This window comes from Mustela nivalis, assembly GCF_964662115.1.
Source record: "Mustela nivalis genome assembly, chromosome: 4".
In the NCBI taxonomy this organism is placed as follows: Eukaryota; Metazoa; Chordata; class Mammalia; order Carnivora; family Mustelidae; genus Mustela; species Mustela nivalis.
Genome location: NC_139023.1, coordinates 137,094,966 through 137,121,792, shown reverse-complemented (window position 1 = coordinate 137,121,792; position 26,827 = coordinate 137,094,966). Strand labels below are relative to the sequence as shown.

Below are 26,827 nucleotides of genomic sequence, written 5' to 3'. Positions count from 1 at the left end.
TTACTAGAGAACACACATCATAATCTTTGTTCCTTTGCCTTTGGGCAGAACCAAACTTGTGAGACTGTCCTATTTTTTAAGTCTCCAGTGAAAGATATATCATAATCCACTGCAATATTTAACAACCCTCACTGTCAGGAAATTCCTTTATCCAGCTTAAATAATGCATGCATCAATTTAAGCCTTTATTTTTTTTCAGTGAACATGAAGCTGGCTTACTTTCCTTGTGCAACACCATTTCATTGTGTTTGAACACTTACTTTAATACTGACCCACTGATACATCTCACTTTCTGCAGCTTTTCTGTCATATTTTCCAACACTTTTATCATCTGTACCACTCCCCATGGATCACGATGCAGCTCTCTGTTCACTTTGTTTATGGGATTCAGAATGTAACTTGGATATCTAGTGAGTGGCTGGCTGGTACTAAGTGTTGGATGAGATTGTAGCAGGGACTCTACATTATATACACATACTCTGTACGTTGGTGATGGATTTCCTTTTCTAAAAGTAGCCATCTTTCTAGGCGCTAATCTGCATACTTCTGGACTTCAGATCTCTTATTTTGCCAGTCTTGCCATTTTGATTGCTATAAGTGGTTATTCACTGTGATACTTTTGTATTTTTTCCTCCATGTGCATACATAGTCACTTATTTGGTGTATGTGGTTATTTATCATTTTTTTCCTAAGTGTGGCTGCTGGTTTATTTTTTTATATATTTAATATTGAGCTGAACTTAACCTATGTGAATTGCAGTTCTTAAGTGTACAGTTTAATATGTTTTGACACATTTGTATACCTAGATAATCAACATCCCATTCAAAATAGAATCTATCTCTAATCTCAGAAATTTTCATCACATACCCTTCCATTCATTCCCTGACCCCTATAGACCACAACTGTTTTGATTTCTGTTATAATAGATTGGTTTTACCTATTCTGAAAGCCTTATGAAGTAATTATATAGTATTATAATTATATAGTATTAATTTTGATTTTTTTTTCACTCATGTGTATCAGTAATTTTTTAAAAATTTTATTTATTTATTTATTTGACACACAGAGATCACAAGTAGGCAGAGAGGCAGGCAGAGAGAAGGGGGAAGCAGGCTCCCCACCGAGCAGAGAGCCCGACACAGGGCTTGATCCCAGGACCTTGAGATTATGACCTGGGCAGAAGGCAGAGGTTTAACCCACTGAGCCACCCAGATGCCCCAGTAATTTTTGTTGTTGTTGTTTTGTTTTATAACTAAAGATTTCATTGTTCTCTTGTTGATGGATTTGGGTTTTCAGTTTTTGGTATTATGAACAATGCTGCAGTGAGAGTTTCTGTTCCCTGACTTTATGTGGATATATGTCTTCATTTATTGTTTAATAGCTAGGATTAGAATTATTAGGTCATAGAGTAGGTATAGGAGTAACTTGATAAATTGTCAAACAGTTTTCCAAAGTGGTTGTACCATTTTAGATTCCCACTACCAATGTATTTGAGTTCTATTTGCTCTGTATCTTTGACAATATTTTCTGTTGTCAGTCATCTTTTTTTTAAGATTTATTTTTTTATTTGAGAGAGAGAGAGAGAGAGTGGGAGGAGGGGCATGGGGAGAGGTGATGGAGAATCCCAAGCAGACTTGGTGCTGAGGTCAGAGCCTGTCACAGGGCTCCATCCCACAACCCATGAGATCATGGCCTGACCCAAAACCAAGAGTCTGATGCTCAACAAACTGAGCCACCTAGGGGTCCTATTGTCTGTCTTTTTAATTTTAATCATTTTAATGGTTGTGAAAGAATATCTCATTGTGGTTTTATTTTGCATTTTCCTGATGACTAATGACACTGAATACCTTTACATGACTATGTAATAAATTCCTTTTTAAATTATATCTTCATTTTGTCTATTTTTAAAAATTGCATTATTTGTTGTTGATTTACAGAAGTTCTTTATATTTCCAGATTAAAATCCTTTGTCAGTTATATGTATTGCAATTCATTTTCTCTTTGTGTGACTTGCTTTTTTAAAATTGTCTTTTGATGGACAGAATTTTTCGATTTTGATGAAGTCCAATTTATAAATTTTTATGTTTGTGGTTTTTTGTTTTGTTTTGTTTTTTACCTACCTAATCACTAAGATAATCTGTGCTTTCTTCTGGCAAACTTAGTTTTAACTTTACGTTTGGTTTTGGAATTCATCTCAAATTAATTTTTGTGTATGATAGGAGGTAGGAGCCAAGACTCATTTTTCACCATACGGACTTTAAATTATCCAAGAACCATCTGTTGAAAAGACTTTCTTTTCTTACATTGAAGAAATGCCTTGGCACTTTTGTCTAATTGCCCATATATGTGTGGGTTTATTCTGATGGTATTTTAACTCTGAAACTATGAACTATCATATATAATGTCATGTCTAAATTATATGAGCATCTCTTTCTGGGATATTAATGAAAACACTGGCCAAAAAAAACCTAAAAACAGGCTGTTGAATTACATTGAGGCCTTACATGACCTTTCTGTTTAATATTAAAAACCTGCTCCTACACACCCCTCTGCCTCTGTATTTTTGACTCTCCCTACCTTTCTGGGTTTCTGTAAGGATTAGACAAGGGTCACACAGAATTTTGATACATGGTCATTCTTCTCCATCTAGTCCCACGCCCCCACAGGCAGGTGGTAAGTTTAGGAAAGGACAGGGGCAGATTCTTGGCAGGAATCAAACTGTTTTTCAAATAGACAGAAACTTGACCTTTTACCAGGAAACATCCCTCATCCTGCCATGAGTCCCCAAGATGATAGCTCAAGTTACTGAAGAGAATTTTCTCAATAACTTTTCCTCCTCTTTGCAAAAATACTATGTAATTATTAAACATGTGATGAAACAGAAAATTCATGTTCAGGGCAACGAGTGACATAAATTTCCTGCATTTTATTTCCGTGACTGCATTCTCAATAGCTGTCTTCCCTTAGAGAAATTCAGTAAGATTTGTTTTCTTTAATGATTTGTCTGTCAGTTGGATACTCCCTTTTTAAGGCTAGCAAAAAAAAAAAAAAAAAAAAAAGGCTATTTATCAACTACATGACTATCCTCATAACCACCAGATAAGTTTGAAAGGAAAATATTTGTTTGCTGTGGTTTGCTGTGTAATTTGTTTCACATTTTTCAAATGCCTGCAAACTCAACTGCCCATTTCCAGAATGGATCATGTTTTTACTCATGTTTCCAGAGCACATTGAAGTGGACACTAGTTAGCAGATGAGCTCCCATTTCCTCAGGTTTTTCTGTGGCACCTTCATGTGCTCCACATTTCCCAGCAGCCTTTTGGAGCAGGGAATGAAATTCTTTCCTCCATATTCCTGCTCCTCCCATATCTTAGTGTCAAGTGCCCACCATATACTGTGTTCCTTAGGAGGCGCTGAAGACAGTTTTACAAGGATGAGTTCACGGTCTGCTATTCATGAGGAGTACCAGAGGCACAGAAATATGGGAGGTGCATACATTGTGCAATACATTTAAGCTGGTGAGCTTGACCCAATTGTCTTTTAAGTTGTTTTTCCTTTAGATATGGTATTTTTTTAAAAGATTTTATTTGTTTATTTCAGAGAGAGTGAGAGAGCGAGAGAGAGCACGAGGTTGGGGGGAGGGACAGAGGGAGAAGCTGACTCTGCCCTGAGCAGGGAGCCCAATGTGGGGTTTAATCCCAGGACCTTGGGATCATGACCTGAGCAGAAGGCAGACGCTTACCTGACTGAGCCACTGAGGCACCTCTACAAAGATCATTTTAAAAAATCCTTTCCTGGGGCACCTGGGTGGCTCAGTGGGTTAAGCCTCTGCCTTCAGCTCAGGTCATGATCTCAGGGTCCTGGGATTGAGCTCCGCATAGGGCTCTCTGCTCAGCAGGGAGCCTGCTTCCCCCTCTCTTTCTGCCTGCCTCTCTGCCTATTTGTGATCTCTGTCAAATAAATAAATAAATAAAATCTTTAAAAAAAATCATTTTCTGAGCCCATTTTGCTACTTAATATGTGTGTAGTAATTCTGTTACTGTAATTTCTTTGTGCTTCAATTCTTTCTGGAAAGTTTTTGAAAGTCAAGTAGAAATCAGCCATAGTTTGTGCCCACTTACATCTAACTAAATTATTAAATTATACACATTGTGATGCTTTTCCTACAGCAAGAGTATCTTCCTGATATTCTTTTTAGTAGGTCATTGAATCTTTTTTACTTTATAGAGCAGTAAGAAATGCATGAAGGGATTTGAATTTAAAGAGGCTGTCTTGCATGTATATCTGGGCATTGGCATTTAGAGTCTATAAAATAAATTGGCAGTGAATGCTTTATTTACCCATCAGAATCTCAGCTACATCATCAAGTAGTACTTTGCCAGATATATTGGAATATACTTGTTGATACAAAAATGGAGTGTGGAGTGTTTAATCAAAATATTTGTGTGCAGGTCTCGTAAGGATTTTAATGTTATATTAAATATCTGTATACATAATGTAGAAGCAAAATTGCTTGGAGTAAAACTGGTCCACTTTTATATGAGCAGAGTAGTCACTATTTATTGAAATGTATTTCAGATTAAGAGCTATTATAATAGCTCACCTGTCTAAAATTGCCAAGGTTTTTGATAAAGCGGGCAGCATGAATGACAGCTGCAAGCCCAAGGTTAGACTGCAGAGTCCGTTTCTCTCTGGCTTTCTCTCCTTTTAAGCCTCTCTTTCAAGTGTAGCCAAGTGAAATGTAAGCTCCGCAGATCCTCGGGGGCCTTGGGCTGATGAGAGGATACAGAAGAAAGGCAGCAGTTTGGAAAGCCTGCCGAAGGCACAGAGGGCAAAGGGCCTGGGCGATGACATGACTCCCAGACCTTTCTAAGGAGATGAATGAGAAGGCAGTGCCTCCATGGGCCCCGGACGTATTTTACCCAGAAGAGTAGTCCAAGGCTATCAAACCAATTGTTTTGGCTTTATCCTTCAGATGTTGTAAAAGGAAAATGCATTCTTTTATTTCTCTTCCAAGTCCTTTGACAATTTATCCTTAATCATTTGTGGTTTGTGTGGGAATAAGTCTTTTAAAGATCACTGCACTCGCTTGATTTGAAATCAGAGTAGAATTCATTTTATTTAATGTAGGAAACCTTCTTTTGAGAAACTTGACACAAACTGGCTTTTTAGCCTTAGAATTTAATTGAAAAAGAACACCATAGAAAAACACAGCCAGATGCACAAATGTCTGCTCATGGATTAGATTGCCATAAGCTTTATGGTTCTTTCTCTGTGGTTATTGATCACTGAAATAGCCTTAGCAGTTAAGATTTAGCAAATCAGTGTGAATTAACAATTTTAGGTTGCAGTCTCAAGGATGTAACTAGGCTAACCATAATGTATATCACTGTTATCATAAGTTTTATCCTTGCCATTCATTGTATTAAGAATCTGTGATGATTTTTGGAATACTTAATAGATTTGCTTCAGTGGAAAAGTTAATAAGTCCATTGGGCCACTGGTGTGTGGAAATGATCTGTGAAGAAATAAATTCCTTCAATTCCCACATGAGCATGTCACAAAAGAACCATACTGTGTTTTTTGGGGAGTTTTATAGGTCTCTTTAAAGAGCAGTTCAGAGCGGTTTCTAAGAGTGCTAAGTCTGTATCTTGGTGCATGGATTTGGCTGGCGTGGATTTGGACAGAGTGGGCCAAACAGAGCTAATTGAGGTGGGGAAAAAATTGAGAGAACAGGTCATAATGGTGAATAGAGTTATTTGTCACTGAGTTTGTAATAGGATTTTCGATTAATTCATGCAGGGTTCCAGTGCCTTACATTAGCTCTGTCAAGATGAACTACAGCCACCTCTAAAATGCCATCCCCTATTAAACCGTGCATGTCAGTGAATTTGTAATTTCTTCTGTTCAACCAGAAGATGAATGGATTCCACTTAGAAAACAAATGTGTGCTTCAGAAATGCACATTTTGAAATCCCAGTACTTCCTAGGAGGAACATTCTTTGCATTGCTGTATAGTGAATATGTATTAAAAATGTAATTGCTATGTGAATTCATCCAAAAGAAAAAGCATCCAGCTGCATAGAGACAAATACATTTTCAGGTGCTGTGTTTTACTGGTGAACAAGTCTTTTCCTACTGGGCAATGGTGACGATGATCATAGTTCATGTATGAGGCACTTCCTAACTGCTGGGCTTTTTGTAGTGGTTTACATATGTTAACTCACTAAATCCTCACAACAACCCAGATGAGGAAATTGAGGCACAGAGAGGTTAACCTTCTCAAGGTCACACAGCTAGTAAGTGGCTGAATGCGGATTCAGATTCAGACATTCTGGCTTCTGGAGTCTGTGTTTCCAACCCTTACCTGAAACTGCCTGATCATGGTCCCATCAGCTATGTTCCAAGAGTTAGCTTATTACAGTACTTGGTCAGTTCTCTGTCTCTGGCTCAATGACTCTTGCCCTCTTTCATAGTGATATTCATTTCTGTGTTTGTTTTCTGTTACTTCCTCAAAACTATCTTGGGAAATACTGTTATATTATGATAACCAGACTTTAAGAAATATGTAGTAGAGCATGCAGTGAGGCATCTCCATGAGAGCAGACAAAAATTAGAATCCTTTCACAGAGTTGGACACTAAAGGGAAGATGACCAAAGTTCACAGGATTGTGAGGCACCAGAGTTCCTGAGGGCATTTCCCTTCTGCTAGCGCACAAAGGGCACAGCAGAATTGTTTACAAGATTGGGTCATGGCTGGATAACTGGAGTTATGCCTTCCTAGGCAAGATCTTAAGGCAGGGTCCAAAAGTCAGAGGGCACATGAGGGTTTCAGAACTTCTGGAAGGCTCAGCTCCTGCCTCCTCAGGTTATTGGCCTCTAGAACAGCTCTCATTAAGCAGACGCAACATCACATGAATCAAGCCAACACCAGATGACTGCCAATAGCATTTTGAGAGCCAAGAATTGGCTATTCCTCTTAAGCCAAACAAAAATATTTAGCAAAAAAAGTTTGGCTTACGAATAGTCCAGACTCTAAATCTCTGACTAGAAACCAAAGTAATTTTTTAAAACTATATTATGAAGTTCTGTTGCCTCAAGAGTATAAAACTTCGATCCATTTTTGGCGGGTAGTGGGGAGACGGAGGAGCCCAGGGAGACGGCAGTACAATGAGTAATGCGTTCTATTACTCTGCTTCATTAGAAAGATTAGGCTGTAAAAAATTTTTTTTGCAGGTAGTTTATGCCTGTGCTTTTTGCACAGAGCTGTCTGCCTCTCCCCTTCATCCGTTTCCCACTCTAATGCCTGACACATGATTCTTACCTGGGCCATCTGTATTTCAAACCTGTGAATGCTTGTCATTGCTGAACAGACACAGCAGTTGAGCCTCTTCAACATGTTATTCAAGACCCTCCATGAGTTACCTTCTGCCTACTTTTCCTACACTTTATATTCCGTAATTCCTCTCCAGGAACATCGTGTTCTCTATAAAACTCCAGTCCCTCTGCACAGCATGCTCCGTATCTTTGCTGGTGCTGTCCCCTCTAATTCGAATGCCTCACTCTTCTCTTTTGTTCTTCCACTTCAGCTTTGCCTGGATATCTCTTGTGTATCCTTGAAAGCTTGGATCATGTGTGACTTCTTCCTGTTTCATTTTCCCACCCACTAAACTCCAGATCTGCATGCTATGTTGAGTTGACTTTGTCTAAAAATAATAATACAGTTAAATTTCCAGACGTTTTTGATCATCCTTTAATTAAAACTCATCTCTTTCCTTAAGGGTATACCTCAGTTACCTTGTGCCAAAGCGTTATACAACTACGAAGGGAAAGAGCCTGGAGACCTTAAATTCAGCAAAGGCGACATCATCATTTTACGGCGACAAGTGGATGAAAATTGGTACCATGGGGAAGTCAACGGGATCCATGGCTTTTTCCCCACAAATTTTGTGCAGATTATCAAACCGTTACCTCAGCCCCCACCTCAGTGCAAAGCACTTTATGACTTTGAAGTGAAAGACAAGGAAGCAGACAAAGATTGCCTTCCATTTGCAAAGGTAAATTTAGAATGAGATTTTCTGTTCACCAGCTCTTCCTCTGGACCTGAATATGCAGGAATATGACTTGTATTTCCTTTTGTGAAATGATAAAATAGCTTTAGTATTTCACCGTGCTTTTAAAAATACCTGGAAGCAATTTTCTTAAAGTCACAAAAAGTAATTTTGTGCATAGGCTGTTTGTTCTTATATGAAAGATAATTTTGGTTGATGTTCTGTGTGGTATCATTTTCATATTTAGAGCCTAAATTTAATTCTAAGCCACTTTACAGGGTGTGTGTGTGCCACTTAGGGATTTTAATTTGCTGAATTATGAATAATACAATGAAACATCAGTATTTCCTTTAAAATTTCTCTACTGAAAGCACACAGTAGTGTATCTACTGAATTGATAAAAATGCTTTAGAATTTTAAGTATGGATAAACACAGTGGTGTTTTTTATAAAGAAAAGCAGTAGGATATGCATTTAAATGGTCATTTGGTATATTATCAGAGAGAATGAGAAGAGTCTGAGAATGGATCTAAAACAGAAGTTCAAGAGCTTGGGATGGGTGGCATTTGAAGCTGTAATAAGCAGCCAACCCTTGTATAGAAAGAGTTCGTAGTTTTCCAATGCTCTTGATCGATAGTGACAGTGCTGGATTTGTGTACTAAAGATATGTTATGGCATTTTAATTCATGTACTCTTAAAACTTGAGCCCCTTTATTGAAAAGGAAAATTAAATGACGAGCTTAATGTGGGATCAAATAGACTAATTTTGCTGTTTCTTCAGGATGATGTTCTGACTGTGATCCGTAGAGTGGATGAAAACTGGGCCGAAGGAATGCTGGCAGACAAAATAGGAATATTTCCGATTTCATATGTTGAGGTAAGTTAATCTGCAGAAAATTCAATCCTGTTAGTACTCAACTTAGTAAACAAATCTTACTTGTGCATTTCGGGTATTAAGAAGTCCTCCCAGGGGCACCTGGTTGGCTCAGTCAGTAGAGCATGTGACTTTTAATCTCAGTGTCATTGGACGTGAAGCCCATTTTAAAAAACAAAAACATTTTTTTTAATTGAAAAAATTTTTAAAAATTAAGAAAAAAGAAGGCCTCACAATCATTTTGCAATGTATACACACAGCAAATCATTAGGTTGTACACCTTAAATGAATCCAATGTTATATGTCAATTATATCACAATAAAACTGGAGTAAAAAAAAGAAAGACAAAAACCTAGCCTACAGAAGAAGGAGGAGGAGGGAGAGAAGGTGGAATAGAAGAAATTGTCTTCACAACACAAAGCACTAGGAATACCCTATTCCAGATCACTGGATGGATTAGGAAGAATTGCTCCATCCTGCCTACAGTTACTGAAGACTCTGAAATGTTTGAAAGTCTTCACTGTGTCCCCCTGCTAAAAGCATTCCTATGTCTTGTTAAATATTACTGTATTCTTCCTATCAGTACCTATATTGTTTCCAGGTGTTCTATTCCATTTGCCAGCTTTGGGATCAGAAGGTTGATAAACTTCTGAGTAAGGTGGGAGGTGAGTGTATGACTGTTTACTTATTTCTTTCCTTATCTGCCACATCATCAGAACTAGAATGGTGATTTGCAGAGTAGGCCTCTAATAAACATGACGTAAGGGAATGACTATTCCCCTGTGTTACCCAGCAACACCTCAGGTGCCCCCCCCAACTTAATCAGCTTTACTTAGAAAGGTTATGGCCAGCCTGACTCAGTAAAAGTCTTTATAGAGAGTAGGTTTGACATGGTTCTTTTATTTTAAAGAATAACACAAATTAAAAATTAAATAGGATGTTACAATTTATAATAGGCCTGCATTACATCATATGTCATAAACATTCATGTCCTTAAGTCATAAGAATCTCTTGCTGAAAATAAGTTGAAGGCATTTTTAAAGGATGAGACACAGTGCAAACAACCATACAAAATTAGCTAAGGTCACAGAAGTCTGGAAGAAGTGAGTTCTTAGTGTATATCTGTGTGATGGATAAATAAGCGTTAACCAAGAGAAATGGAAGAAGTAACATTTTTATGGCAAGGAGAGTATCCATGCAGGAAGACTGACATGTGCAAGAGCCAAAAAGTAAGAGAGAACAGGTTATTTGGGGGAATTAAAAGTAATTGTCATTTTTAGATCAAAGCATGTATCTTAAGCATGTAAAAAAGAGAAACCATCATTACTTATTTTTCCATCTTTTTATCTGAGCCATTTGTTCTGGTATAATTTTGAAAACTTTCATTAAAAATCAGTTTGACTACCGTATACCCATGGAAAAATAATTCAAACCATGTCCTTGAGTTTTACCCGTATGTTCCTGTTTATTGAAACATTTTTTTCTCCTTTGAAAGTAAACAACAGAAAAAAGATTCTTAACTCTTGGGCAATCCTTTCTGTATATTATTTATATATTCTACCTGTGGGTCATGGAAAATTACAAGCATTTCCAAGTGTATGAATAGTTACACTGAAAAGCATGGGTAAGCACAAAGATTAGTAATGAAAGCTTGTCTTTACTTGTTAGGTATTATCAATATTACATGCCAATACTTGGTTTGTGATGCATGAAAAAGGATTGCTCTACTTTTGTTGTTGAGCAGGTGTAGAATTGTGCAGATAGGCATGAAAGATCCACCCCTGGCCAATCCAGAGTCATTTTGATTCACTCAGGTCATTGGGATTATTTATTCTAACTTAAGTTAGGAAGAAAAATTTCTGCCCAAGTGGAAGTTATTTTCATTCTTCTGCTTCCTTTCTTTCAAATGAGTATTTTTCTCATTGGAACCAGAATTTCACCAGTTGAGACGAGATAAACAAATCATCTATCTCTAAGAGATCATGAACATTTCTTTGATGTCAGGCCATCAGATTGAAGTTTCTGCTAGGAGCAGAGCATCTGGGGATTAGTAACACCTGGTTAAGCCCTTAGGGGATTGTGGGGGGCAGATTTCAATAGCAACCTATCAAAATTCAACTATTTAAATAAAGCATAGACTGTCTTATAAGGCAGTCTTAGATGGGGTAAAGCCAACTATAAGAAATCAAAAACTGAGCCTTTTTCCTGAAATGGTCTTTCTCTTGCTCTGTAAAATACTTAGGGTCCAGACTCTTCCCAGTATAAAAACAGGCTATGTTTTTATACTGGGAAGAGTATAAAATTGTAAAACATTTTCTTTTTCTTATAAATAGGCATTTAAGTCTCCGTGATTGTTGGGTGCTTTTGCTTTTTTCATAATGCTCCAAAAACTGTTAACTTCCCCCCGTCCCCAGGTGTTCTGAGAGGATCAAATGTATAACATATTTTGAAGGGTCTGGCACTGCTATGTTTTATGTGTAGTGGTTTGGAGCTCAGATTAGACTGTAATCCAGAATATGGCAGAGTATAGTAATGATCAAATAAAAGAATCTCATGAGTACGTATAATGAAAGAAATGAGTTCAGAATTGAATTCTGAGTCTCAGACTGACATCTTTGATCTCCATGGGCCTGTCAGCAGAAGCTGGAACTCCCCCTCAAATCCTGCTGGTTGGCTCTGCTAATGGAAATGCTCAAGAAACTTGGTTGTGGCAGAAACTCTGCACAGGGTGGACTTCGGGATAGGATTGTGGACCTGGAGTAGAATCATCGGGTCAGAGGTTCAGCTGTGGAATTAGGGGGTGGGGTAAATTGAAAGGAGCTGAGCAGTAGGGATGGGTAAAGAAAATTGAATGGGAGGATTGAGATACTGAGAAATAGAACTGCTGCTAGAATAGTTTGCCCTCCTTTCTTGTCTTCTTTCTCTTTCTCTTCTCCCTCAATACCCCATAAGTGTGTAGTACAATCTGTACCTGTATTAGAATAAGGGAGTAGAACTGTGGTGTGGTATAACCACAAACAAATGACCCTTTATTAAAGTAAAAAATTCTTCATGGTTTGAATAGAGTGGGAGCCTGTAGCTGAGGAGAGTAAGTAGGGCAAAGAATGGCTGTATAAATGGCTTTGAATTCTTCCCTTGGAGACTTTGTTTAAGCTCCTAAGATGGGGTTGAGCCATAGAGATTGTGGATTCTATTCTGCTTAGACAGGATCTACCTAGAGTTGAGCAAGCTGGAAAGCTGAAAGGGGTAGGGGTCTCTTAGGGGAATCTGGAGAATTCTTGAAGACACCATGCCAGGATATGTGTAAAAGGGTGTATTTGTCAAGGACTGCATGCAGTATAAAAAAGAAATCAGTAGCTTGCTTCTTTATTTGTTCAAAATTACCACTCTTCTGCAAAATAGGGTAGAAGACTTTAACAATGTCATTAATTCAGAGCTGACTCATTCAAGTTTAGCGGTTGTATGAACAAGTATGACAAGATTCTTAGCAAGCAAAAAAGTTTGAATGAGGTAAATGCTAAATATGGGATTTGGGATGTTTCTCAACCATTGTGCATTGTAGATTCTGGTGAACTCTGTAAGTTTTTATTAAGTTTATCATTTTATTTTGGATCTTAGTCATTCATTTGAAATATCACTTGCCCAGTTTTTTTAAACAGCAACGAAAAAATTATTTAGCAACCTGCTCCTCTGCTATAGATGTAGTATACAGATAAGCATTCCTTATGTGCAGATGGCATGAAGTAGGTATGGCCCAATAAACAGCTATGCCTACTCTTTAGTTTCTGCCGGAAAGGAGGGCTATATTTCTCATTTTTTAGATCTCTGTCACTTCTTCTGACAGACTTTTCCTCACCCCTTTATCTAAAGTAGTTCCTCCTCTTGCAGTTGCTTTATCGTACACACCTGTAGTGTGATGTGAGGAAAAACTTGGACTCTGGAATCCCAGATGGGTGGGATTCAAGTCTTTGCTCTACCACTAAGTGTCTAAGTGCCTTTGGTCCTTTGTCTTCATTCATACAATAGAACCACTCCATAGGATGGGTTAATTCCAACAGTACTTATAAGCAGTGCTCTAATGCCTAGTCAGAGCTGGGTAAGTGATAGCTGTGATTATCATTACCATTGTTATTATTCCCTTAGAGCATTTTATATCCTCTTCAACTCTTTAGAGTTGAAGAGGCTACTGGTTGATGTGGTTACTATTTCCCAGCCCCCATTAGAAAGTGAGCTACATAAGGGTAGCATTTTATCTTCTTTCTGGTTTACCTTGGTCCCTTGAGATTCTTGTATAGCTCCTACCCATTGTATGCTCTCACTAAATATTAGTTCTATGAATGAATGAGCAACCTAACAACCTTCAGAGAGAAAGGTTCTAAGGCAAAACCTTAGATTATTTTAGATTTTTTAGATTTTGACAACTTTTACATTTTTCAGCTAATACTCCCATCATTCACTACCTAGGCATCTAGTTCATCACTGATTTATCTTAGTGTTATTTCAGGAAGCTCCGTTTCTCAAAGACTAAAAGGTCTGTTGTGTGACCTTAGTGAGATTTTTTTCTTTTTCTTTTTTAATTGTTGAGGTTGGGTGAGTATTTGGTTGTGCTTACTTTAGAATTTTTCTAGACCAAATAATGGTAACAATATTCTATGGATTAGGTCTTGAAACCCTTATTGATTATTTATCTCTAATGTACAGATGACTCCCTCATACTTTCTGAGATGAATTTTCCCCGCTGAGGACTATTCCTTTGGCTTCTTTGAGCAGAGATGGGTGACCTTATTGTCAGGGATCCTCATTCTTTAAAATAACATTATTGAGTTATAAGTGATATACATTAAACTGCACATATTTAAAGTATACATTTTGATGAGGTGTTGTTTTCTGTTTTCAACTTTCAGGAGCAACCCACAGGCAAATCTTGGGAGATGCTTCTGTGGCTAGGGAAGAGAATTGTTATCAGCCCTAACAGGGAAAAATCGTATGTGCGGGTCTCAGAGAGCACAAGTGGCCTTAAGGGTAGGGGTGCTAGCTTTCTCCTCTACAGAGTCAGGGAATTGGGAACTATCATCTGTGCTCCAGGAAGTACGAAGTAGAGGTTTAGGTACATAGTTGAAAGTTGCCAAGGTGACTGACCCTTGAAGGAGTTCAGAATAGCAATAACTTTCTTTCTTAACGTAAAGCCTTTGCTCTAGAGAATAATAAGAGAAGACCAAAATAATAGTTGTTTTTCTTAGAAAGAGATAGAGAAGGGAGAGAGAGTGGGTGGGGAGAGGGGCAAAGCGAGAGGGAAAGAGAAAATCTTCAGTCTCCCAGCCTGGGGCTTGATCTCACAACCCTAAGATCATGACCTAAACCAAAATCAAGAGTCAGACGCTTAACAGACTGAGCCGCTTAGGTGCCCCCGAAATCGTGGTTCATGATTATTAACCTTGATTTAATAATCAGAGTTGATTGAACAATATAAGAAGATATTTTATCATCTGTTATTTTTCAGTGTATTCTTTTCCTTTAAAATTGCAAAGTAAAATGTTCTATTAATTGAAATCTTGTTTTGAAAAAGATTTTATTTATTTATTTGACAGAGAGAGAGAGGGTAAGAACAAGCAGGGGGAGTGGCACGCAGAGGGGAAGGGAGAAGCAGGAAGGGCTCAGCAGGGAGTCCAATGCAGTGCTCAGTCCCAGGACCTTGAGATCATGACCTGAGCTGAGGGCAGATGCTTAACTGACTGAGCCACTCAGGCACCCCTGAAATCATTTTTAATAAAAGAAATGTAGGGAAATTCGGGGAAGTTAGAATAACTATATTGCTCCACATCCAAATTTCCCCCTTAATTCTGAAGTAAATTAATTTCTATAAAAGAAACTTAGAGAAGTTGTTGGAAAGTCAGAGAGGAAGAGTAGCTATGTTGCTTACCACACTTCTTCCTTCAATTCTGAAGTAAATTAATTTTTATAAATGAAATTTAGAGATATTATTCAATAAGGGAGAATTATTCTGTTGCTTAGCAGCATACTTTTGTTAATTGAGAAATGCAGCAAGACTGAAGGGCAAACCAGAGGCTCTTATTTGGCGTCTGAGAACTGCAATTCAAGAGACTCAGATTTGAGCAGGAATTGAAAATGTTTTCCGAAGTGGGGAGAAAAGAGGAGGGCTTTTAAACACAAGAGGGGATTTTCAGTAAAGCCACATAAATTGTTTGTCAGAAGTTATGATTGGTACTGACAGGTAGAAGTTATTCTTATCTGTACATGATTGGTTGTTAAGGGCTGTCACTAAGCAAAAAGTCCATTTGTAAGTAAAAGAAAAAAATTCATTTCTCTTGGAATGGCAGAGTTGCAGCTGGTGCCCCAGGATGATTGTGGTTTGGCAGTGACCTATATTTTAAAGCTTACCTTTTCTTTCAGGTGGGGACATGCAATAAGCCTTGCTTCCTTAGTGTCCTCCTGGCTCCATTTTAAATAGCTCTCCTAGCAAGCCGGACTCCATTTTGATGCTTCTTTCACATTTCTCCCCTTTGATTGAGATCTTTCCTTGGACCGATGTGATGGCCAGCTAGTAGGTCATCCTACATTAGTGTAGGCATCCTCAGCTCTAGGAAGGCTCATTCTTAGGAAGTCATGTCCCACAGAGGAAGGAAAGTAGAGGTAGGGTGATTGGTATGTTTGGGGAGAGCTTATGACCCCACTCGCACAACAGGGAGGTTTTCAGGAGACAAGGTTTAGGCATTGTCCTCATTTAAGAAGCTTAGCAGATTTATGACAGGAGTATCAAGAAGTCTAAGTGATTAGGCTTGGCCTTCCATTAGAAGCTGTTGAGCAATAATTTCAGTTTCCTGAATCATGGTACAACATTGAGAAAGGCAGAGAATTAATAGTTGCACTAAAACTAAGGATGAACAGATTAATAAAACAATGAGTAATATTATTTGTAGTCCCTTTCTTAGGATGGTCCCCATCCCCGTTGGAAGCCAGCTGAATAAATATGGAAATCTAAGGTTAACCCAGCTTGTTATTCCAGGGGAATGAGTTCCTTTTAGGGATTTGGGGAGTTTGAAAAGCTTAGTTGTCTCTAATTCCACCTGGTGGGATGTATAAATCCAGGTGCAACAGGAAGTATTTGTAATAGCACATACTCCTTCTTGGGCATCCAATAAGTAGTCTAAAGCTACATGGCTGTCAAGGACCACCCAGAAAGGAAAATCTAAAGATTTCTTTTGAGTCCTAATGGTTCTAGCATTTGACCTGGCCATTCTTTTTGTAGTTTTGGATAGGTGTCATATCATGGGTTTGTTCCATGCAGTTCCTATCCCAGCCAGGAGCTAAAAAGTCCACCAAACTGGGTTGTTTTGAAGGGTTGACCCTTCCAAGGAGGTCATAGCCATGGCAGTGACCACACCTGTTGTCCTCATTTACAGAGGGATTGTCATTGGGGTAATCCTCAGTTATACTAAGGACTCTCTTTTGTCTTCCTGGTTTCTGGGAACCTTGAGTTATTAATTCAAGAATTGTGAGTGGAGTTGTTAAATTACCCAGGAGACATTGTCCAGGGAGTCTCTAACTATCTAAACAATCGAATGTCTGTGGTTTATTTTTATATGCACAGACAAATATGTGTCCTGAGGGTACACAAAGTACACCTGCAAGTGTCTGGTTATTTATGGATTCGTTTGCCAGTATGGAAGAGAGCATATGATCAAACTAGGGATCTATATGTAGGTTAATGTAATTATTTCTTCAGGCATTGAGTGGCTTGTTTGCCCAGCCTGTAGATCTCATTTCTAGTTGGGAGAAGGTATTAAATAGAGGAGCAGGACAAGTTATACTAGGAGTATATGTATTTTTGAGTGAAACTATTGATAGAGGAGAGCTCATGGATATTGTAACTACTTCTTCAGTTAGGAGGAACCTCAAAGCATGGGGGATTTGTTTTGCCTGGCAGCAAAACTATTCTGACACAGTACGTGGAGCTTGAAGGGGTTATTTGATTTATGGAGTAATTCAGAAGGGATGGAAAAATATTGACAGGTGTAACAAAGGGATCAGCTGTTTTACCATGGTTGGTAAGGGGCTGATGATGACATATCCAGAAATCAGATAAGTTTCCTGCTTTGTCCATAGTGTGGGATAACCAAATAAGGGTACTTTTATGCCTAGTTTCCTTGTGGGCTGAGGACAAAATGAGTAGGATGAGGGGAATCATCTTTGGGTATAGTAAAATCAGAACTCTTTAAACAGAGTTAAACAATTGAAACCAGGAGTAATAAGAAGAAATTAAGCAAAAGTGCAATTATTGCTGTAAAAGGGAGTAGGATACCCAATATTTCATTAATATTCATTGGCTAAAGAGTTTATTATTTTTATTTTATTATTTTTTACTTTTTTAAAAAGGATTTCATTTATTTATTTGACAGAATGAGAGAACACAAATGGGGGAGCAGCAGAGGGAGAGGGAAAATCAGGTTTCGCACTGAGCAGGGAGCCGGATGTGGGGCTCGATTCCAGGACTCTGGGATCATGACCTGACCTGAAGGCAGATGCTTAACTAACTGAGCCACCCATGTGCCCCTGAAGAGTTTAATATATAGGCCTGGTCCAGATTCTTGGAAAGCAGTCTACATCGGGTGTCATTTGCTTCTAATCTGCCTGAGTGGACTTCAAGGTGGTCTTACACTCTCTGGAGACTTTTAATTTGAGGTCCCCAAAGGCTTGGGATGACCCTTCAGGATTAACGCCCTTTTAAAATGAATCCATACTCTCGAGTTTAGCAGCACAAGGATTGGTTAATAATTCAGTATGATCCTAACTGTTGGAGCTGTAAGGTATCTTCGTGGAAATGATGTTTCCAATAAACATAATCACCATGTTGGAGGTCATAGTAATGTATGTCTTTGTCTCCCAGGAGCATGCTGTGAAAAGATTGTTCAATGAGGTATACTTTAATTTTGAGGGAGTTCCTTGCAGTAGATTAAAAGGTCTTCTTTTAACAAAAGTGGTTCGTACATTCCATAATCTAGCCTCATAAGTCTGCCAGTGATAATTTCATAGGATGACAACCTGCTTTTTCCGTAGGTGTCGACCTAACATTGAGTGGTACCAAGGGCCGAACTCTGGGCCAAGGCATTTTAAAGGATTCTGTGGACTTTGTCCATTGATTTTTTTAATAATCCTATTGGTACATTCCACCAGTCCTGAGGACTGAGGATGGTAAGTTCACAATAAAAGTGTAGGTTGAGCCAGATTTTCCAAATTGAATTACCTGATCAGTGAAATAGAAACCTCTGCCATGAAGCTCTGAGAGAATTCCACAGCAAAAATACTTTATTTTCGGGGCGACTGGGTGGCTCAGTGGGTTAAGCCGCTGCCTTCGGCTCAGGTCATGATCTCAGGGTCCTGGGATCGAGTCCCGCATCGGGCTCTCTGCTCAGCGGGGAGCCTGCTTCCCTTCCTCTCTCTCTGCCTGCCTCTCCATCTACTTGTGATTTCTCTCTGTCAAATAAATAAATAAAATCTTAAAAAAAAAACCACTTTATTTTCTAATAGTATTTTGCCTACTGATGAGGCTGTGGCTCTGTGGCATGGAAATACTTCTACCCAATGAGAAAGCATACAGATGATTACCAGTACAAATTTGTGTCCCTGAGAAGGCAGCAACTGGATGAGGTCTATTTGCCATAAAACAAAGGATAAGAGAAAATGTCCAATAGAGGAATGATTGGGCTTTCTAGGTTTGTGTTTTGGACGAATTTTACATTTTTGGTATACCTGGGAAGTGGCTTTGAGATATGACTTCTAGTAGTACTGTTTTCCCCATAGGATCATTTTGTCAGTGTTCTGATCAGTTAAGTCATGGGTATATTTATTGTTAGTACAGGGGGACTGGTTAGATCCATTTGGATCTAACCATGCATTGTTTTTTTGTTGTTGTTTATTTCATTTCTTTAAAAGATTTTATTTATTTATTTGAGAGAGAGAAAGCAAGAGAGAGCACATGCAGCGGGGAGAGGGAAAAACGGGCTCCCTGCTTCCCAGGACCCTGGGATCATGACCTGGTCCAAAGATAGACACTTAACTGACTGAACTGAACCACTCAGGTGCCCTGCTTTTTGTTTAAATTTGCATCCTGTTCAACACACTTTTTTCTCATTTTGTTGGACAGCCAAGTGTGCTGTTAGAAAGAAGATGGCCCATCATATTGATTAAGGCCTCAGCCAAGGTTAAGGATGTCCTGATTATATTGGGGTGAATTGAGGGCTGCTTTCTGGGCAGCTGCATCAGCCAAATGCTTTCTCTTACTTTCTTCTGTATTTGCCATAGAGTGTGTAGGAGTTTTTATAGGCTAGAGATTTAAGTAATTGAATGGCTTCTAAAAAGGTTTCAAACATAAGTGCTTTTTTTTTTTTTAATTTGGCCAGAGGAGGTCAGAAAACCTCTTTGTTTCCAAAGTATTGGAGTCATTGTCCAAGTGTACTGTTGTCTTCCCAAATGGAAGCAAATAGGAACTGGCTTCTAGAATTGATAGGAATACTGAAAAGGGCATTACAGAAATATATAACCATAAAGAATTTACTTTCTGGTGGTATAGCTTAGAGCAAGGTGGGAGGATTAGGCACAATGGGTGTGGAGGTATAACTGTGTTGCTTAGTGTTTTCAGATCCTGTATGAACCTAAATCCCTTTCCGTGGATGGGATAGGAATGTTTCAAGGACTTGTATGATAAACAATGAGACTGCTTAACATATTCTTCAGTAATGGGCTTAAATTCCTTGAATAGCCTCTGCATTTAATTGGTTAACATTAGGTAGGGGCTTATTGTCATAAATTTATTTTTTATTGGTAGTAAACAATGCATGCAGTCAATACCAGTTGCATTTGTAACCATAATTCAGGTAGAAGGACTCTAAGAAGGGATTTGGCTCAGTTACAGTGCCTAAGGAAACTAGGATAGCTCTGGACAAGGCTGCTTGAGGATTGTCAGTTGGGGGTTGAAGAAGTAAAAACCCTCTTGAGAAAAAGAAATGTGAGCTTTGTATGCCTCAGGAAATCTGTTCTAGTAGGTGAATAGGGGCAGAGGGAACTAAAAGGAATTGATGAGTTCCTTGAATGGGCCCATGTTGCAAGGTGATAGGGAGGAATTTGGAAACAGTCATGGATTGACTAGAAGCACCCAGCATTTATATAGTTTCAGTACTCTGAGAAAGGGGAAAGATGAAGCTGGTGGGGTTGAGGACTGAGTGTAGCTCCAGTGTCTGTTAGAGCTTTAGTTACCTCATTCGTAGTGGTCAAGTCTGTTTTCCCCAGGAGTTAGTAAAAAACATGTGGAAAATCTCCTTTTGATCCTTAAAGCTTCTTTGTTTTGGGAGTATTTAGGTTGGAATCCCTGGGAGGAATTATGGTTTCAGAGGCTATTGGTCTTGTAGGAGCCTCTTCCATGGTAAACAAAACTTTTCCAAGTGTCTGGGCTCAGTAGTGGCAAACCCCTTTAAGGGATGGTTTGCCTGGTAGATTTGGAAGATAAGTATGGTTGTGTTTGTAAGCTCATTATTTGGGTGGCTTGAATCTGGGTACTTAAAACTTAGATGGCTTTTTTCTTATTTTTTCTTTGGATTAATTGGCTAATTGTTCAGGCAGGTTGACTAGCCTGTGAGGATCCATAGTGGTTCGGTTAAGCTGCTTAGGTTAAACAAGTGTGCTTACTTAGTTATTTATTGAACCTGTTCGGGAAGGTTGAATTAAAAAGGGTGGATATTTCATATTTAGTTGAATCTAGATAAGAATGTAGTTTTTAGATTCTTTCAGGGAGATTAATCATAAACATCTTCATCAGGTTTTGAGTACACTGTTAGATCTTTTTCCAATCAATAGTTTTAGGAAAAGGTTTAGGAATCTTACAATAAAGTTTCATGGGGTTTTTTTTGCTAGTTTGAGAACATTTGATTGGTCAGTTGCTCTCCACTTACTGAAATTCTCAAAAGGATTTTGCTAATTTACTTTGTCCATCCATTCTTTAGCTCTGCCTTCACCAATGAGCATGGGAATCAGTTGGTAAAGATTGAAGTAACCTTGTTGATAAGTTTGGATCTCTAGGTTAAATTCCTTCACAAAATTTACAGGATTCTATTTAGGATCCAGGAACTCTTTAATAATAGCTCAGAGTTCTAATTTTGTCTAAGGAGTAGAGGTCACAGAGGGGGGTCCCTGAACCACCTTCATTAGATTTAACCTTAAAGGGAGTGGCAAAGGCTAGTGGCTCAGGATCTGAGTCAAGTTCAGCTAGTGAAGGATAAAGAGGTGGTGGGCAGGCAGGAGGAGGAGCAGAGGGAGTACAAGCAAAGACAACAGATGAGCCTTTGAAGGACTTCTGCAGTAAACTAAAGTGTGTCTCTAAGACAGCTCAGATTAACCTTGATTAATTTCAAGTTAGCATTCTGCAGGGAAGCAATTTTGGAAGTACTTGTGCATTTAGAGGCCTTGAAATATCAATGAAAATAAGCTTCCCACTTAAGCTGTTTTGTCTTACAACCTCTTTCAATTGGCTGCACAGATAACCCAATTTAGAAATTTCAGAAGAGCTCCAGTGGGCCACTTCAATTGTAAGTTATCCTGAGTAATAACTGCTCAGCATGACAAACGTTTGCAGGACAAAAGCCCATAGTTTTATATGTAAAGTGCACAAGACTTCCAGAAGGAGACTGATTAGTAGCCTTCTCTTTAGAGAATGAACTACCCATTTTCCCATTTTTTTTTTTTTTTTTTTTAAAGATTTTATTTATTTATTTGACAGAGAGAAATCACAAGTAGATGGAGAGGCAGGCAGAGAGAGAGAGAGGAGGAAGCAGGCTCCCTGCCAAGCAGAGAGCCCGATGCGGGACTCGATCCCAGGACCCTGAGATCATGACCTGAGCCGAAGGCAGCGGCTTAACCCACTGAGCCACCCAGGCGCCCCCATTTTCCCATTTTAACAAAGAGTGTACTCACCAGACAAAACAGGAAATCTACAAAAGCTGGAAACACAGGACAGCCAAACAGAGACTGAACCTCAACTGAGTTGGGAGGTTCTGGACCAAGAGGACTACTACTGTAACCAAAAAACACTGAGGAGATAACAGAACACAGTGGACTCTTGCAGGACCCTTACATGAATCCACAACTGCCTAGCAACAGCAGTCACTTTGAATCCCACTTCTGACACTATGCTATGTCAAATGAGTAATGCTGCAAGACTGAAGAGCAAACCAGAGGCTTTTATTTGGTGTTTGAGAATTGTAATTCAAGAGACACAGATTTGAGCAGGAATTGAAAACGTGTTTAGAAATGGGGAGAAAAGAAGAGGGCTTTTAAAGGCAAAGTGAGGATTTCCAGGAGAGCCACAAAAATTGTCAAAAAATTATGATCAATGGTGAAAAGCTGGAGCTATTCTTATCTTCACATGATTAGTTGCTAAAGGCTATCACTAAGCAAAAAGTCCATTTATAAGTACGAGAAAGAAGTTCATTTCTCTTGAAACAGCAGAGTTGCAGCCTGTGTTCCAGGATGCTTATAGTTTGGCAGTGACCTGTATTTTAAAGTTCATCTTTTCTTTCAGGTGGGGACATGCGTAAGCGTTGCTTCCTTAATGGCCTCCTGGCTCCATTTTAAATTGCTCTCCTAGCAATACCTGCTTCGTTTTGATGTTTCCTTCACACTTTTTAATTTTTAATTCTGATAATGGAACACACTGGAGAGAGAGAGAGAGAGAGAGAGTGTGTGTGTGTGTGTTTAGCACTGTGGGTTCTGTTTCATAGTGCATGTGTTCTTCTGAATGTTACCAACTTGATACAAATAATTGTTGCCTTTTGTTCTGCTACAGTGATAGAGGAAAAAATGGGCACTGGTTTCGAAATTTCTAAGGGCATAAGAGGGTCTCACTTGGACTCCAGGAAGAACTACTTAATATAGAAGAACTACTTAATATAGATGGCTAGAAGCAACTTGACTAGACTCAGTCTGACAAGGAGGCCTTTAAATTAGGTAAAGAACTTTATTTAAGACAGTTTGTGCTTCATCTGTTATTCAGTAGCCACTTTCTTTTTTTTTTTTTTTTTAAGATTTTATTTATTTATTTGTCATACAGAGAGAGAGAGATCACAAGTCGGCAGAGAGGCAGGCAGAGAGAGAGAGGGAAGCAGGCTCCCTGCTGAGCAGAGAGCCCAATTCGGGGCTCAATCCCAGGACCCTGGGATCATGACCTGAGCTGAAGGCAGAGGCTTTAACCCACTGAGCCACTCAGGCGTCCCTGGTAGCTGCTTTCTAATTTGAGTTTCTCGTTTGCTTTCTATCAGAAAAATACTCAGGGAGCTGAGATTCTAAAGATCAGTTAATGTTTATTGAATTCTCATTGCATAAATGGATGGTTTCCAGTACTCTGAGTAGCTCAGAGTAGAACATAAAAATGCATGTCACCTGGGGCACCTGGGTGGCTCAGTAGGTTAAAACCTCTGCCTTCGGCTCAGGTCATGATCCCAGGGTCCTGGGATTAAGCCCCACATTGGGCTCTCTGCTCAGCAGGGAGCCTGCTTCCCCTTCTCTTTCTGCCTGCCTCTCTGCCTACTTGTGATATCTGTCAAATAAATAAATAAAATCTTAAAAAAAAATGCATGTCACCTGTAGTGCCTTCATCAGAGACAGAGGATAATGACCAACTGGTGTCTAACATTCACAGTGATTCCCTGTGGAACTCTCAAATTCCTTAGCCTGGCCATATCCCCCTAGACATACCAGAGCCCTAGCTAAGTTGATCTACTAATCATTCCTGGAAAACATACCTTCGAATTGCTGCCATTACAGCTCATCTGGGATATTTCTTTGTCCAACTATCTGTAGAAAGTTCACTCTTCTTCAAGGTCCAGATGAATACTGTCATTTATCTTGAAGTCCTTCTTTTCTAATTCTCCTATGCAGAAATAAAACAGAACAGAACAACCTCCTCTTGTTTTGAACTTTTCTGATACTCAGTTTGCACTGTTACAGATCTGGCGCACGCTAAGAGTATATTTATGTATGTAGATGATTTAATGTTTTCCTGTGTTCCTTGGGAGCCACATCTTACATAAAGAATATATATATATTTTTTTTTACATAAAGAATATTTTTAATGATTTTATTTCAGTAACATAATCACATTGTGGAAAAGTTGAAAGGAAACAAATAACCCTTAGTCCCATCACATATAATTTGGATAAATAGCTTTCCATTCTTTCCCCCTTATACTTTTATGATACTACACATGTGCTTTTGCCATTCTCTACATTATTATAGTACTACTAATCATCAGGTTTTTTGACTACATAATAAATATTCTCATAGTTAAAATCATAATTTAATTTTCCCCCCTCTTTTAAACTAGGTAAATGTTTTGTTGAGGGACACACAGCCAGTAATTGAGAAGTGAATTGTGGTCTCTATTCTGCTATCCATTGCTGCCCCACCCTTCTGCCTTGCAGTAGCCTTACAGCACCTGTAATACTAGTTTTCCTAATACTGGTACAGGATCTTTGCTTAAAAAGTATTTAGGACATTTTGATTTCTTATCAAGAATAATGACAGCTTTTCAAATTCTAACACCTAAAAGGTTAATTTTCAGAAATGACTCATTATTCAACAATTTCAAATATCTGAGGCTGCCTTTTCTTTTTTTTTTCTTCAAGATTTTATTTATTTATTTGACAGAGAAAGACAGTGAGAGAGGGAACATAAGCAGTGGGAGTGGGAGAGGAAGCAGGCTTCCTATTAAGCAGAGCGCCCAATGCGGGGGCTCTATCCAAAGACCTTGGAATCATGACCTGAACCGAAGGTAGATGCTTAACAACTGAGCCACCCAGGAACCCCTGAGATAGCCCTTTTTTAAAGAAAAACCACAAGTTAATTAAAACGTTAGTACTTTAAGGCCCTTTAAATTTTATCATTGTTTATTAAAGTTTTATTGTATTACTGTATACATCCTAAATTTGGCAGTAACTAAGGCTTTAAGAAGCAAAATAGTTTAATTTTAATTAACCAGGCATTAAGTGCTTTCTTGTATCCTGAAGAAGATTGAATGAATCTTCTATATTATTCTGCACATTTGTGGGCATATGTGGCATATAAGTGGCATGAACAGGAGCATCCTGATTATTAAACCACAAGCCTCTCTAAAATGAAATTGAATGTTTTCCTGGAAAATTTGTTGTAAGTGTTGTAAAGCAGTATTCCTTTAAAAATAGTATTTCGTGGCAATGTACCTATTAGGCTTCACATGTGAGTGGAGCAAAAATTTCTCTATATGCTGAGGAGAAGGAAGATCTTAAGAGTACAAAGTCATGATGGTCAGTACTCTCAGTATTTTTCTGTGTAAGGTTCCATCTTGGTGATTAGCCTTCCTCCCTACCCCTTAAAACCTCCCACCGCTTCACACATTTGTGTGTACACACACACACACACTTTAGGTACAAAGGCAGGAGAAATATTTGTTCACTAGTTAATTAACTGATTACATGTCACTGTGGAATATCTGTCACTGTGTCATTTGACACTGTCATATTTTTATTTAGAATTTAATGACAATTGCATATTCTTAACCTCCTGATACATATTCCAGATGTAGTATTACTACATCTGGTAATGAGGTCCTTGAAAATGTGTCATTGGAATATATCCTTTTGGTTTATAGATGTTTCTTATTTGTGGTGTGCTTTTGGTGAACAAATACCAAATAGAGATACCCACAAACCTAGTGTATTGTTAGAGTCATAAGCACAGAGAAAGGAACTGAACCCAACTTTTAAAATATCTGTTGGTCTGTCTGTCTCCTCTGCCTCATGATAAGATCATAGATCTGTTGCTTCAGAAATAACCTGTGTGACTGCCCCTTTGGCATTAACCTTCAGGGTAGAGCTTTCCTCTTTTCTAAATCCTTCTGCATATGTGCTGCTCATAGTCTCCCCTTCATCTTGGTGGATGAAGTGTTTCTTTTCCTTTGTAGTCTCTGCCTCCTCTTCCCAAGCCTTTCATTCTCCAGGAACTTGGTTACATCATGCACATTTTTTGTTTTGCATTTTAGTTATTTGCTTCCCTCATCTTCCCCTTAATGTAGGAAAATGAGCCACTTTTTGCTCACCTCAAAACTATTTTCCTTGACTGCATTCCCTTCAAGTTATGGTTCTACCTTTTTTTCTTTCCTTTCCCTGCCAAAATTCTCACAAGAATCACTTACACCTGCTCAGTGCCTGTTTTCTGATCACGTGCACTTAGCCTTTGGCTACTTCAGTCCCTGAGACTGCCCTCCCAGCTGCCAACTAACTGCCTTTTCTTAGCTCTAATTTGTTTTTTATCCTTCCAGTGACATCTACCAGTATTTCTTCTCCCCCTACCCATGATATTAACCATCACAACCACCCTTCTTAATCTTCCTGAAACTACTTGACTTTTTCATTTCTGGGGTATTGGTTGGTTGGTTGATTTGTTGGGTGATTGGTTTGGGAATCTGCAAGGTCCTGTAGCCTGAAATGCTGAGTGCCTTTTGCCTTTCCTCTGCTATCTTCTATACTTTTTCTTCCCTAGGTCAGGGAATGCCAACTAGTGTGACCCCACAGGACTTTCATCCTTGGTTGCAGAGTGGGTTTGTTTTAATTCATTCTTAAGATAGAAAAATCAGGAGATTTTACATAGGCCTTAATTTCTAGCTTTCCTAAAAAAAAAAAAAATCACCTGACTAGCAAGTGGCTGCCTCTTGAGAGAGGACCCACACTCCCAGTGCACCTCAGAGTCCACTGTTCCCTCTTGGCCTCTGTCTGGCCTTCACTCATTGACCTCACCTGCCCTAGCTCTGCTGACATATGAATTTTGTACCTCCTATTCTTAATATTAGAAATCCATCATGTTAT

General features: G+C 38.8%; 1 protein-coding gene across 2 annotated transcripts in view; it reads left to right on the top strand.

The window, feature by feature from the left end:
- The window catches only part of SH3RF1 (SH3 domain containing ring finger 1), a 181,174-nt gene that overhangs the window by 106,650 nt on the left and 47,697 nt on the right, over nt 1-26,827 (top strand). For both annotated transcript variants that reach the window (XM_082727279.1, XM_082727278.1), the window contains exons 3-4: nt 7,782-8,057; nt 8,832-8,927. In XM_082727279.1, coding sequence (XP_082583405.1) covers nt 7,782-8,057; nt 8,832-8,927 — 372 coding nt within the window. The remainder of the gene's footprint in view (nt 1-7,781; nt 8,058-8,831; nt 8,928-26,827) is intronic.